This window comes from Lepidochelys olivacea, assembly GCF_965140295.1.
Source record: "Lepidochelys olivacea isolate rLepOli2 genome assembly, chromosome: 14".
Lineage (NCBI taxonomy): Eukaryota > Metazoa > Chordata > Testudines > Cheloniidae > Lepidochelys > Lepidochelys olivacea.
Window position 1 is genome coordinate 29983789 of NC_140424.1, and position 14355 is coordinate 29998143.

Genomic DNA, 14355 nt, shown 5'->3' on the forward strand with positions numbered 1-14355 from the left:
GATGAGAACCCTTAGCCTCCCACCCCTCAAAGTCCCAACCTTGATTGGCTGAGGAGGGGGGTATTAACAGGGAGGAAACTCTGGTCTTTGTTGTTCTCTTTTATGACGAAGCAAATAAGTCACAACCAGTTAGATGTTTGACCAATGTGGACGCTGCTCTCCATTCATTGTCTCAGAGCAGTTCATGATCCTCTCGAACATTCCAATTCTTCTGAAATAATTGCTGAATAATTACTAGGAACAATTGTTGGTCTGTAGCTTTTTTGAGAGCAACTCTGCTACTGACTGCCTGCATCAGCTGAGACAAGTCACTGCTCCTTTCTGAGCCTTCGTTTCTCCTTCTGTCAAGTACGAATAACAATCCTCTCCCACCTACCTCGCCATGGGTGGATGATGGGGATGCACTGAAGAGTGTCACTCGGAGCAGTGCAGACTAGGGGGTGTCCTATCACACTGAGCCATAGCAGATTATGACCTAATATTCGATTTGATTTGTATTTTATTGTTTTGAAATTGTGAAGAGCAGCAACTACTTAGCTCAGACTGAAGCATCTCATCTAATTTTCCAGAGCATAGTGTCTCTCCTTTGTGTACGATGAGACAGTTTAATGCACTATGATAAACAGGAGATGCTCTTCTTTTGCAAACAAATATTTTTGCAAAGAATTTTCCTCCTACTTGTTACGATTTATAGAAACAAAGTGGTTTCGTCTGAATGGATTTTCTGACAGAAAACGGTTTCCATGAAAATGTTCACACCTTATTTCCTGGGCTTTATCCCTGCCTCCGGGGGGTTGTTGTCTGTTAGTTAGAACAGGAGTTAGGACTGTTGTCTTCTCTTTCTGGCTCCGTCCCCATTTTGCTGTGTGACACCTTAGGTAGGTCCAATGGGAACAGGGTCAATTCTCTAACTCCAGGCAGCAGGGAGCCTGGGTGAGATAAGGGATGTTAAGGCCGTCTGCGAAGGAGAAAGGGATGTTTCCAGGTGTTGAATGTCAAGAATTCTAAACTTTGCTAAAATGGCTAGTCTCGAGAAACAAGAACTAGTTGGGGCCAAACTTTAACCATTGTCTTTTTTAAAGCCCATTCAGGGATGTGAGTCCCAGAGAGCCTAGAGAGGGGGAGCAACTTGCCCAAAGTCCCACAGATCAATAGGCAGCAGTGGAAGCAGGAGTGACACCCCCTCTCAAAGGCAGGGGGACCAGACGTTAGGGCTTGGTTGCAATTGCCAGCTGTGGGAGGGAGTGTGCGGCAGTGGTTAGTGAAGGGGTCCATCCATGGCTCTGACACTCAATGTGACCCTGAGCTGGTAGCTGAGGCCCGTTTGCCTAGAGTAGGGTTGGGGTCCCATCGCTACAGCCCAGCGGGGTTGGGAGGCTCCAGGAAGATGTGTAAAGTGCTGGGATGTCAGGATCCTGGAGGCGCTGTCACCTCCGCCCTAGGGCCGTGTTCTGCATCCCCCTGCTGCTGGCTGAGTTTCTCCGTCCCTTGGCAATAAGACAAATTCTTGTTTTTACAGCCAGTCGATTGCCCTCGTGTCATCACCCTGCCTGCTGGCTGGGCAGGGTAACTCCTGAGGTCACCACCCTCTCCAGCCTGCCTTGGGCTTGGAGAGTGAGGAGGAGGGCGAAGGACGTCTGCTGACCCTGAACATCCGCCATCCATCATACCATCACTGAGAGCAAGTGAGTGGCATTCGGATTCCTCGGTGTCTTCCCGTCTGTGTGGGGAGAGGCAGAAAGAGGGGAAGAGAATATCTCCAAAGGGGGATTTCATTTGCAAACAGCCCCGAAGAGCTCCTCTCTCTTAGACCAGGCAGGGGCTTCAACAGAGCCGTCTCCAGTGTGTTTGGAAAGGTTCCAGCAATGGGGCTCCCAGCCCTTCCCTTGTGGGACACTGGTCCCCAGGCTGAGAGTCTCTGAGCTGGGCCAGACCCTGTGAGCTGCTGAGCCTGGAAATCAATGGGGAACGAGGAGGGCCCTGGTCTTCCTGTGCTTAGGGTCTCTGTGACTTTGACATGGGGAATGGTTTCCCAGGAGAAGTCCGGACTCCTGGGTTCTGTTCCTTCTCTAGCCTGGGCGGGAGAGTGGCCTGGGACGTCAGGAGGGGGCTGCTTGTCCAGAGTAACCGATGGTCTTTGGGACTTACGCCATTGCTGGAAAAGGATGAGACTTCCTGGCTATTGCAGCAGCAGGGATTATGAGGGGAAAGGTTGGGAGCAGATCATGCAATGAACTCCTGCCCGTGTGTGTAGATGGCACTCCCTGCACTCCTGTGGGGGCAGAGGGGGCGGCTGCGGTTGGAGCAGGGAGGAGGAGGGACAGAAAAGGCCCAGGAGTGAAAGGCTGCCTTGAGCCCAGACTCACCCCTGCTCCCCGCTCGGTTCCAGGATGGCCAGGCTCCTGCGGATGTTGCGGAGGAAGGCTCTGCAGGTGGCCCCAGAGCCTGAGGGAAGCAGCTGCCACCTTCCCAAGGGGCAGAGCAAGCCCTGCGTCCCCGCTGGCAGGGAAGCAGCTCCCGTCCAGGCCAGACGGCGGAAGTGCCCGGCCTTCTGGAAAAGGACCCCGGCTCCCGGCGCAGGCGCCAAGCTGGGAGAGGCTCCGACCAGGCCCCAGTGGAGCTGGCCCAGGCTGCGGTTTGGCAGACAGGACCCAGCCCAGGAGGGGCGCCGGGCAGGGTGGCTCTGGGGCTTGTTGTGTGGGCAGCAGCGGCCCCAGGAGCCCAGCCCTCCTTCCCATCAGGAGGCATCACCCTGCCCGGTCTCTGAGGCCCTTCCAGCCCCCGCCGGCCAGGAGGGGGAAGGTCCCTGTCCCAGCACCGGCAGCTCAGCCTGGGACAGCGGCAGCACCTGGGCCTCTGGCAGCAGCCAGGCCGACGGGCGCCACTGCTTTGTTCCAGGTGAGGAGCCAGGCTGGGCTCCGGGGGGGGTGAGGATGGGATGTGAACAACCTGGGCCCAGAGGCTCTCCCAGGGATACGGGGGGTGGGGGTCCCCAGCCCAGGTGTCTGGCCTGAGCCCTGCGAACCCCACGGACAGCAGCAGCCGTCACACAGCTGCCCCTTCCGCACGGGGACCTGGGGGTGGGGGCGTGAAGAGCTGCTGCCACTTGGTCCTTGCTGCTCCGGGCGGGGGGAACAGGCACCTCCCCTGGAGTCCTGGGCAGGGTAGGGGGGCTCTGCTCTGGGCTTCGGCAGCTGTTGGGGGCTGAAGGCATCCCTGAGAGGGAGGTTTGGGGCCCCATCTGCCCTGGGGGCCAGAGGTGGGAAGGGGGGGTCTTGAATCCTGCTCTGCCCACCACGCCCCTGTCCTTCCCTCCCTGGTGCAGGGACACCCCTGGATTCGGAGCAGGAGGAAGGGGTGGACATGGCCAAAGATGAAGCTGCTCTCAAGCTCATCCGAGAGCAGCTCCAGTGCAGAGATAAGGTACAAATGTTCCCCACCTGGGCTGGAACCAAGATTGCCCTGTCCCTTCCCAGCATCCCCACCCCCTGCCGAGGTTCTTGTCCCTCCTGATCCACCACCCCTAATGGGACCCTTTTACATCCATTATGTGGGACCCCCAAGATGGGGGTGTTTATCCCACAACAGCCGAGGTCGTCTCCCCCGACAGGCACTGTCCCAGTTCCTGATCCTGCTTGTGTAGGAGTGGTGGGGGATTTGGACAATCGGTGGGTCCCCACAATCCCCCATTGAGGCCTGAGCCCTGGAGCTGGTTTGGGTGGGGCAGGAAGGTCCCTCGCTAACAGGTTCTCTCTCGCTATACCCCACTTCTGGTGGGTCCAGGATGAGGGGCAGCAGCTCCTGTTCCTTCAGACCATCTACCCCGCATGTCTGGCTGCACGGGAGAGAGGGGAGGACACACTGGAGCTGCGCTGCTGCAAGGCGGCTGTGGTGAAGAGGATCGTGGTGAGTGACACACGCCATACGGCAGCTGGAGGGAGGGGGGGAATTGTGGGGCTGGGGGGCAGCTGAGAGTGGGGGACAAGGAATCACATGGTCCCAGCTTGGTCGTCGGGATGGGGCTGAATGGGGACAGTTTTAACAGGGAGGAGGAGAGAAGGAGATTGGGAGTGAGCTGGGCAGGAATCCGGGAAGGGGGACAAGTCGGATGGGCAGGAAGGAATCGGGGGAGCGGGAGGTGGTGAGGGATCCTGCTGGCCATGTGGGGCACTGGCTGTGTCATCTCCTCACTGGGAGGTGTCAGTCGGGCCTGAATCTCACATGCTCCTTTGTCTCCTTTGCGTCTCACAGGAGCTCATCGAGGAGCTTCCCGATGACTCGTCACCCAGCCCCGTCCTCGCCCACTCCCTGGCTGCAGTGGGCAACCTCTGGTACCGAAACAGCCCCACCCCCCCACCCCGCCAGCTCCCCTCACCCCAGTGCTGCTCAGGCCAAAGGCTGGGAGTCACCGTCACTGTCCCTCCCAGGTCACCTCCCAAGAGTGGCGCCTCTGGCAGAGATGGTGGGGTGGGAAGGGTCACTCTCTCCTGGTGGGGCTCTTCTTTTCACTCCCATAACATGACAGGGGCCTTGGGGAGGGGCTCATTCCCGGGCTCAGATACAGGAGGGGCAGCAGGCTCCAGGGAACAGGAGCCATTCCTGTCCTGCCACTGTCTGTCTGGGACGCCTTGGCCTTGTCATTCCCAAGCTCAGTGTCTCAGTTTCCACTCTCGCCAGCCTGTGCCTCTATCCCTGTGGATTGGTGTCTGTGTTGGCGACAGTCCCACCCCCGTACTGCACAGTCTAATACCAGCTCTTCTCTCTTGCCAGCACCATGAAACCTGCCCTGGAGCCAGCCCTAGAGACCCACCTCTTGCGAGCTGCCCTTCACTCCGTCTTCACCCTGGGCACGGAGAAGGACACCACCGACATCCAGGTACCTCCTCCTCCTCCTCCATCCTCTTACTTTTCCAGAGTGGTCCTTGGTCCCTGCTCCCTTGATTCACTGGAGCTCCAGATTTAGGGGTGGGGTAGCAGAGATGGAAGAAGCTGCAGGGTTGGATCCTTGCCTCCAGCAGGTTAGAGATTGCCCCTCCCTGGGGGATTTCTTTCTTTCTTTCTTTCTTTCTTTCTTTCTTTCTTTCTTTCTTTCTTTCTTTCTTTCTTTCTTTCTTTCTTTCTTTCTTTCTTTCTTTCTTTCTTTCTTTCTTTCATAAGCCCTGTTTTATCCAGAAGCCCAGCTTCCATCCATAGCAACTTGGCTGTTTCATACTCTTCTGCTAAAAGGCACTCTGCAGAGACCTGCTAAGCTCATGGATCAAAGGTCCAGGGGTCATCAATTCTTGCGAATTGCCTGCCATGGGATGTGAAGGAGAGAGGCCAGGAGATGTGTTTGGGAGTCTCCCCATTGCTTCCCAGAGACCCCTCTTCCCATCCTGTGGCAGGTATAGGCCCAGGTTCCCTAACTCTGACCCATGCTTTGCAGGCTCTGCACAAAGTCATCCCAGAGGTCCTGGATGCCATGCTGGGGAACCTGCTGGCAGAGTCCCCAGACACAGACAGGCTCCACTTCATCTTGGAGGTGAGCCCCATTTCACCTGAACTCTTTGGGGGACTGGTAAGGAGAGACTGGAAGATCCATTTTCTACTGGGTCCTCCTAGCTGGGTCCCCAGTGGGTCATCCTTGGTTGGGGAGGTCAGTGCAATGCAGTGTCAGGTCCTTCCTTCTTGAGGGACAGAGGAAGGATCTGGGACTTCAAGCCAGAGCTTCTGCCTGGTTCTGCTGAGCACTAACCACAGGGCTCCTGGTTGTCTTGGGGAGTGAGAGTCTGAAAACCCACCCTTCCCCCACCCCTCCAACACACACACCCCATGAGATTTGGGAGATGGTTCTCAGAGAAGAGGCACATGCTCCTTCCTAGAGAAACAGGAGGATCCCAGGGAATCAGCCCTTCCCTCTGATCTGCTCTGAAATTCCTGGGGGGATTGTGTTCTCAGTCACTCCCTACATCCCCCCAAGGATTTTCGTAGCAGGGAAGGGCCGAGTGTTCAGTCTCCTTTCTGGTGAACTGTTCAGGAATCAGGAGTTCTGGAAGGAGGGGACCAGCCCCGACCGCGAACATTGTCCCAATCGAGAGAGACGCTGACAAGTTGTGACCTGCAGGGTAAAAGCTGCATCCTGGGTGAAATAATCCCCTTCTAAAGCTCTGCCACCAAGGCCTCAGATATTCCCCCCTGCGCAGAATGTCTCAGGCCCCTGGGGCTGGGGGCGTGGGGAGCTCATTTTCAAAGCAGGTACACCTGGCCACTGAGTCTGACCTGCCTCCTTTCCCCGCAGAATATCAACTTGTGGGTCGTGTCCAGGGTGTCGCAGGAGCGAGCCAGGGCCATCAGGAGCAGCACAGCCCTGCTGAGATACACAGTCACCCTCCCTGAGTTTGACGTAAGTGAGCTCCGACCCCAGCTTGCTGGCTCCAGCTGGTGGCGGGCTGGCTCCAGCGGGCTGCAGGATCTGCTGCTGCCGGGGCTGTGGGTTAGGAGGGTTCTTCATGGGGAGGCAGAGTCAGAGCAGGGACTGAGCTAGGCTTGAGTCAAGTTCTTCTTGTCCTGGTTCAGTGTTGCCCCTGGGCCTTTAAGGGGCCCATGCTCCAGTCCCTGCTTGGCATCCCAAAGCAGCTCCGGGCTCCCTTGGCAGCAGAGCAAATGAAGGGTCGATCTCAAGCTCCTCTCCCCCAGCATCTCCTGCAGAGGAGCTAAGGGGAAGGAGCCCTCTGGCCCAGGGGAGCTGACAGGAAAATGCTGATGGAGTCCCCTCTCCTCTCTCTTCCATTAGATCTCTGCCGAGTTCCCCAGGATGGGTCACCATGTGGCCCAGTTGGCTCTATTTGTCAGCGATCCAGACAAGGACATCAGCCGGCAGGCCAGGGGGGGGACTTACCGGCTCTACCAGCTGCTGCTCCAACAGAGGGGTAAGGAACCCAGCTGGGACACAGAACCCAATAGGGGACTGAGAGTGACCGCAGGTGGATAATGGGACCCCAGACCATTTCTCTCAGACTGACCCAGGCTGAAGGACAAGTCTCTCTTTGCCTTTGTTCTTCTCCACTCCACTGTGGAGCCACCAATGGGATTGGAAGGACACAGAAACTGCAACCAGAATGAGGAGAAAAGTCTCTCTCTCTCTCTCTCTCTTCCAGGCCTGACCATACATGACGCAGAAGATCTCTGGTGCTATGACTGGCACCAGGACAGAAGGCTCTTAGGCTACAAGAATACAGCCAGAGTGGGGGAGGTAAGGGCACTGTGCCAGGGCATGACACAGCTCAGGGGGTGTGGCTGGCTGGGTTCCCTGCAGTGGATGCCTCCTGGAGACAGGAAAAGAGCCCACTCTTTATTTCCAGCTCAGAGTTCCTCATCCAGCAACCAGTGGGACAGGCTGGTGCTAAAGGTCCCACATTGGAACCTCGCTAGTTGCCGTGATTTGAGTGCCTTACATGGCTGCATTGCTCCGTGGCATAAGGAGGATCCCCGGGTGGGTGAGTTAATATAGGATTATGGCTCTGGGTGTCTCTCTGCTCCTTGTTCCCCTGGCTGATCCCCAAGTGTCTGAGAGGAGAGCCCTGAATCAGTCAGTCACGATTGCTTGATCAGACCCTTGTTTAATTCCCTGCACCCTGTAGAAGCAGAGAAAGGAGGTGGGCTTTGCCCAATTCCATTGCCGGTCAGGAAGCCGAATGCCCCAACCTGGGAACTGGGTAGGGGACATAGTGAGCTCCAGAGCTAATATGGACCACATGCGGGCCCCTCATGTCTCCAGACCCGGCCAGGGAATGGCAGAGTATCTGGACCTCAGCCACTGTTCCAAAGAAGCACATTGTCACTGACCCAAGTTGCGGCTACTTGCTGCACAAGTAGAAAATCAAAGACACCCCCCCGCCCCCGTCTCACAACTGTGGTGAGAATATCCAAACCTTCCAACACACCGTAACACAGTGCCCCCAGCCTGGAGTCAAAGGTGAAATGGGTGATTGCCACAACATCACAGAGGAGGCCCTGGAGTGGCTCCTGGATCGACAAGGGCATCGACAGAACGCTGCTCCACAGATGCCCCGTGAGAGAGACTGTGTGAGCTTGTCCCGCCTCACACAAGCTGAATTGCTGTCGCGGAAGAAAAGTCTCCGAGGAGTGTCTGGGATGGGGACTGGGCCATGAGTCTCCTTGTCCTTGTCAGGCTGCAGGTTGGATTCCCTGTGAAGAAACCAAGGAGATGCAGAGGCCATTCCCAGCAACGAGAGAAATCACTAAGCTGTGGGGAAGAGACCTTTGGTCTGTCAGCTCCAACTCCCTCCCTATCTCCCCCCACATACACTCCTCTAGCCACGGAGGTGCAGGAGATCTCTCTGCTGGAAGCAACACAGGGTCCCCTGTCGTCTCTGTGCCCTGCACAGCAGAGTGGGCCTGCTCACACACATTAGAGATCCATTTCCAGCCTATCCTGGCCCCTGCCAGAAATTGCCCTTCCGAAAGAGCCACTGGAGGCTTTGGTCCCTCAGCATCTGCCACCTTTTAATAAAGGGGCTTCCCTGAGCCCTGGGACCCTGAAAGCCTCCTGGGGAATGAAGTGCCTTGGCCACAGCAACTCTCTTCCCCGCCCTTTGGGGCACTAGACGCCATTGTACTGCCAGGACTTGGAGGCTGGCTCTGGGCAATCTGCTCGAGTCCCGTGTCCTCTTGGTTTTAGGTCTTTGGAAAATTCTTCTCCATTGGTCAGAAGAGATCCTTCCTGCAGACAGCAGTGCTGGCCATCCACGACCCTCTGTTGCGTGTCAGCCAGGCTGGGCTGGTGCTCGTCTACTCCCTCCTGGGGGAAGCGCAGCAACTGATGGGGGTCACGGTAAGCAACTGCAATCAACTCAGGAGCTTGGGGTGGGGGCCAGGGCCTCATTCCCATCCTATTGCCATTCGCTGGCCCGTTCAGCAGGGCTGCCATCCTGTGGCTTTAGCTTTTGTCCCTGGGGTTACTTGGGGAAAGGTCTCAACCTCTCCCCATCCCACTTCACTTCTGCCAGAATCCCTTCTCCCCCCGCCACCCTGCTAGATCCCCCTCCCTGCCCTACCTGGGTGGGGATGGAAGTAGGGGTGGAGGAGAGGGTTCTAGGAACTTGAGCGGTCTCCCCAGGTGGGGTGGAGGTGGAACAGCTGTCAGGGGCACCGATGGGGCGGTGGCAGGAGCCCACCCGACAAGGAGGGGGGTTGGTATTGGAGGTCACTAGAGAGGACAGCAAGCCTTCATCCTGGGCGTCCGGAGGGTGAATCCACCACTCAGACATGAGCAGTTGCTGGGTGGAAATGATGGTGCTGCTTCCAGGTGCCCTTAATTTTCCCTGATTCCTGGGGAGTGTCTCCGTCTCTGACATGTTCTCGTTCCCCTGCAGCACGAGGATGTCACAGCCAAGGTCATGGGCCAGCTTCACATCATCAGGCACTTGCACCAGATGCCCGAGGCGCTGCAGGGGCTGTGGCTCGTCTGATGCTCTTAAAGGTTCCCCTCCCTGTTCAGCAAGTCCCGCTCCCTGCTGCAGGTACTGCTCTGTCTCACTGTAAATGCGGGGCTAGTGGAAGCGGAAATGGAGGCCCCTGGCACTCACAGAAATTCTCTGCCCTCTCTGTGGAGCTGGTCCTTCCCTCGGCCCCCCAAATTCCTCCATCTGGGGCAGGAGCTCTTTCCCTCCCACCCATACCCCTCCCCTCTTTCCTTGATCTCACCCCCATCCCATTCCCCGTGCTCCCAGGCAGAGATCTTCCTGCCCCATATGGCGCAGAAGGACCTTTGTGTCAGGGCGACAGACTGTCTGCCCAACTGAAGCTCAGGAAGCTCCACATTTGCGGAGGTGAGGATGGGACAGAGCCTCAGGGCTAGCTTCATCTCCTGCCCTTTATTCTTCCTTTGGCCCCTCTAATGGCTCTCAGAGTCTGACATGAAGAGGAGCCTCCTCCCCCGGTGTCTTCTAGGCCCTGGGGTGTGTGACAGCCTCCCAGATGGCTGCAGTCAGAAGCTGAACCACCTCAGGGAGCAGTGGGGGCAGGTCCCTTGTCCGAGGAAACCAAGCAGTGGTAGTTCTCAAAGAGGCTGAGAGGGAAGACCCCGTTCCCTCATGGAGGTAAGAGCCATTGACTTCTTTGGGCATCTGGGTTTCTTGGGGGAGAAATGGGATCCCTGCTGCATAGCCTGGCTGGGAGCTTCCCCCATCCCTGGGACAGAGACATCTCCATCAATGTGCCACCCTTGTTTTTTTCCTAGCAGGAGGCTCCCCAGAGAACTCCTCAAAGCTGTTCTCTGAGACCGTTTCTGGGAGGAGGCTCCCTTCCCTCAGTCTCCAACTCAATCATGCAGTCTCTTTCACCTAACATCTCCACTCTCCAGCTCCACTTCCCGCAGCAGGACAAACGGACCTTCAGCTCCTAGAGAACAGACTCTGACCTCCTTCTGATCAGCAATGGGGTTTCACCATCCCCTCAGCAAACCTGTCAGCCGGGCTGGACCGGATTTGGAGTCCAGGATAGGACTGGGTTCTCTCACCGTCCCTAAGGAAGGGGACACAGAAGACCATGGAAACCCAAGAAGGGCAGGCCGAGCCGAAATCAGGCTGAGGCAGAACTCCCCACGAGGGTGGAAGACCTTTTTTCTGTTCAAGACATTTTTGGACTTTGTTTGGAAGGAGCATGACCCAGGAAGGAGTGGAGTAAAGGCCAGTCACCTGGTTGGAGAGCTGAGTTCCCAGCCAACAAACTGCAAGAGTGAGTATCAGCGGGGTTGCTAGCCCAGCTAGAAAGCCGTGACACGAGGCCTGACCAGCATCTAGCGGTGAGTGAACTCTGGTACGCACCTGCTTCCATTCTGGAAACAGCCTGGTATTGGAGAGTGGGTGGGGAGAGCAGGGAGGTGGGAGGGGTTCCTGAGGCTGGGGTGAGGAGGAAGCTGTGGGGCTGGCAGGGGAAGGACATGGCTCAGCTTGTGGGAGGGATCCTGCTGGCTGTGTCTGGAGTCCTGTGTAGCCTCTTCTGTGGGAAGTTCCCATGGATCAGTGGGGCCTGAATCCCTCCTGCTCCTTTGGTCTCTTTGGGCTTCACAGGAGATGTCTGGTGAACTGCCCTTGGACTCTGGGCCCAGCACCGCTCAGAAATTATTCGCTACCTTCAGAGAGACAGGGCACAGCTCAGCCTGTTGGGTAGGCTGGAGACTCACACTTCACTCAAACACCCAACGCTGAGGTGCTTTGGGAAGCACAGTAACAAAGAAGAGATTTAAGTGAAACTAAGCAGGAGAAAGAGACAAATTTCAAACAGACAAAGAAAACAAAACATACTTTGTAGTGACTTAAACTGAACCTTAACAAGTCACAATCTTTGCCTTAGCAGTTTCCAGACTAACATCTCAGCTTTCCTATCAGACCTTCTTTGATGTCCCTGTAGGGTACAAAACCACTCTCTCGAATCTGCTGTTTTGATTGCTTCGTCTTCTGGTTTCAGACCCTCTGTTCTCCTTCTGGGCTGCCTGGACCCTGACTGTAACATCTCTCTGGCCCAGCCTCTTACACAGATGTATGCTGCAGCCAGCCCAGTGCAGGGAGCAGTGGGGACAGATGATCTCATCCTTTCAGACCAAGCAACAGGGGTCCCAGTGAGGCTTAGATGGAAGATCCCAGGCATGTCCTGGAGGTAAGAACCGTCCACTCTTCTGGGCACTTGGGGTTGTTGCAGGTAAGAGGGGGCTCCTGTTCCATAGCCTATTTGTCCTCATGACTGTGTTTTTTTATTCTCAGAGGATGCGTCCGGGACCCTGGAGACTGTTTCGTGCAGGAGGTTTGAGCGGGGAGAGATCAGTCACTGTCATGACCCATGGCTCATTAACCCGGGTGTGCAGGGTTCCTGGGAGCAGCCACCCTCCAGGACGCCACCTGGAAGTCTACGAAAAACTGCTTAGCTAGGACTGACGAAGTCCAGACCCAGTTTGAGGCTCCTATTGGCAGAGTCCCAGAGCAGCTAATCGGCCCCCAGCACCTCCTTAAACCAGCAGCAGGAACAAGAAGCTGTCTGAACACCCGAGCTCCCACCCGCCCCCTCTGGACCGCAAGTTGGCTGTTCCTGCTCCCACTCCCCAGGCTTGATTTCCTGGCATCCGGTCTCGGGTTGACTCATCTGACTTGAGGTGCTGAACACAATTTGGTCTTTTGCTTCTGCTCTTCCAGTGTCCTGACCTAGCTGACTCTCGACTCCTGTCTCGTGAGTGTGGACTCTGCCTCTGCCCACTAGATCTGGCTGCCCATGACTCGGCCATGACACTGACTTTTCTACAATTCCTCCAGTGCCCTTTTCTGCTCTCCAGCTCTGCTCTCCCAGCAACACACACCGATCCCTTGGCTCCCAGAGTCCTGCTTACCTGCTATTCAAGGTCTCAGGGGGAGAGCTTGTCTTGCCCCCTCCCCCACCACAGCTGCCTTTCCTCTGGGACTCTCCCTAGTGCAGAGGAGAATCCGTCCTGGCAGCAATTCAGGAAGTCACAGAAGGGACGGCCTGCTCAGCTCCCTCTGCAATGCCACTGCCTCGGACCATTACGAGTGGGTGCCCAGTGACTGCGCCGTCAGCTCCTTGAAAGACTGCTGGGGGCAGGGTAGTCGTGTTTCCCGGTGACCGCGGGAAGCCATGCAAAGAGTGCGGCATTGAGGAGACTCTCCTGCTGTCCCAAAGGGTTTCTGTTCTCCCGCACGGTCAGACTGCGGGGCCGGCTGGCAGAATGGGGAAGAGCTGGTTGGTGATGAGTCGGAGGATTCACCATAGAGGTGGCAGTAGCTGCAGATCCTGGAGTCCCTGTGGTCGGGTTACCATGCGTCCGGATTTTCCAGGATATGTCCGGCTTTTTGGGTTTTAAATCGCCCTCCGGGAGGAATTTGTAAAACTCTCCAGAGGGCCGGGATTTCCCTCCCAATGCAGCACTCTGGGGGCAGGGGGTGGGGAGCTGTGCGCTCTGCGGGGGAGCGTGGCACTGTTTCTGGCTCCGCACCCCAAACACACTGCTCTGAGCAGCAGGGTAAGGGGGCCGGGTGGCTGGAGAAGGGGCATGGGGTCCCAAGGGGCAGTCAGGGGACAGTAAGCAGGAGGGGTTGGATGGGTCAGGGGTTCTGGGGGGAGCCTGTCAGGGGGTGGGCATATGGAGAGGGGTCAGGGGAGACAAGGGACAGGGAGCAGGGGAGTTAGATGGGTCGGGGGTACTGCGGGGGCAGTCAGGGGACAGGGAGTGGTTGGATAGGTGTGGGAGACCCGGGGGTCTGTCAGGGGGCAGGGGTGCGGATAGGGGGCAGGGCAGTCAGGGGACAGGTGGGGGGGAAGTTCTAGGGCGGCAGTTAGGGTGGGGGGGTGTAAGGACGGTGCAGTTGGAGACAGGGAGAAGGAAGGCTTAGATGGAGAGCGGGGTCCTGGGGGGGGCGATCAGGGGACAAGGAGCTGCGGGGGTTGGAGGGGTTAGCAGTTCTGTGGGGGGCAGTCAGGGGGCAGGAAGTGGGAGGGAGTAGATAGGGGGCAGGGCTACAACTGCCCCCCCCCCCGCCTCCAGAGTGTCCTCTTTTTTGAAAGTTCAAATATGGTAACCCTACCCTATGGGCCAAGCCTCCACTCCTGAGAGTTCAGGCGAACTTCCCCCTGTTCTCAGGGAGTCTTTGGACAGAGGACTCAGTGTTTCCATCAGGCTGCTCAGTTGCAAATGCAGCCACCCAAAGACGTGAAGAATGGAAGCGAAAGAGCAAAGCTGGACCCTCCGCTGAGCTCCTGCAATCAAGTGAACCCAGCCTGGGAGAGACGAGGTGTCTGCAGGGAGCCATGGGAGGAGAAATAAATAGTTCATGATGAATCCTAAGGGCTTTTTCTTGTGTGGTGAAGGGTTTAAAATGGGTCTAGTTACTATCACATTCAACTTGACAATGGCTGTGTCTGATTGAAGGGTAGGTCTGGAAAGGTCAGAGGTCACTCGAGGAGCTTCAAGTCTCAGATTCTGTCCCTATTGCCTGCTTTGACCAGCTGACCTCACCCCAACACATCCCTCAGGTGGTCGCAGTGATGAGCTCTTTCCTCCTTTTTCTGGATTAGCCGCCAGCATGGGGACAGGATACATGTGGCCAAGGAAATGGAGAGGCATGGGGGTCTCTTGCAGAGGCATGCAGAGAACTTGCAGAGTTGCCTGTTTATGCAGCTCATCTTGGGGGAGCACGGTAGGGTACCGTGCACTCAGGGCACCATTTCAAATTTTGGTGGTGGCGGGGAGGATAATTTCACCATGATTAAAAGGGCTACTTCGGCACCTGAAAACTCTAGTGTTTTGGCAGATAACTTAGCAAAGAGCTGACAGGAACACTTGCCAGACTG

General features: G+C 56.7%; 1 protein-coding gene and 1 long non-coding RNA gene across 2 annotated transcripts; both read left to right on the top strand.

Moving 5' to 3' along the window:
* Window positions 1-6793: 6793 nt before the first annotated feature.
* On the top strand, window positions 6794-9619 carry LOC311531268 (uncharacterized protein; the record flags this gene model as incomplete). The annotated part of the gene is made up of 4 exons (XM_084648537.1): window positions 6794-6908; window positions 7137-7231; window positions 8681-8833; window positions 9375-9619. The coding sequence occupies 4 exons, from the start codon at window positions 6794-6796 to the stop codon at window positions 9468-9470; spliced, it is 459 nt and encodes a 152-aa protein (XP_084504663.1). The 3' UTR covers window positions 9471-9619.
* A 154-nt stretch (window positions 9620-9773) lies between these two features.
* On the top strand, window positions 9774-13047 carry LOC311531277. Its single transcript, XR_014714171.1, has 3 exons — window positions 9774-10804; window positions 11470-11658; window positions 11763-13047. It is a non-coding gene; the product is annotated as an uncharacterized lncRNA (long non-coding RNA).
* The last annotated feature ends 1308 nt before the right edge of the window (window positions 13048-14355 follow it).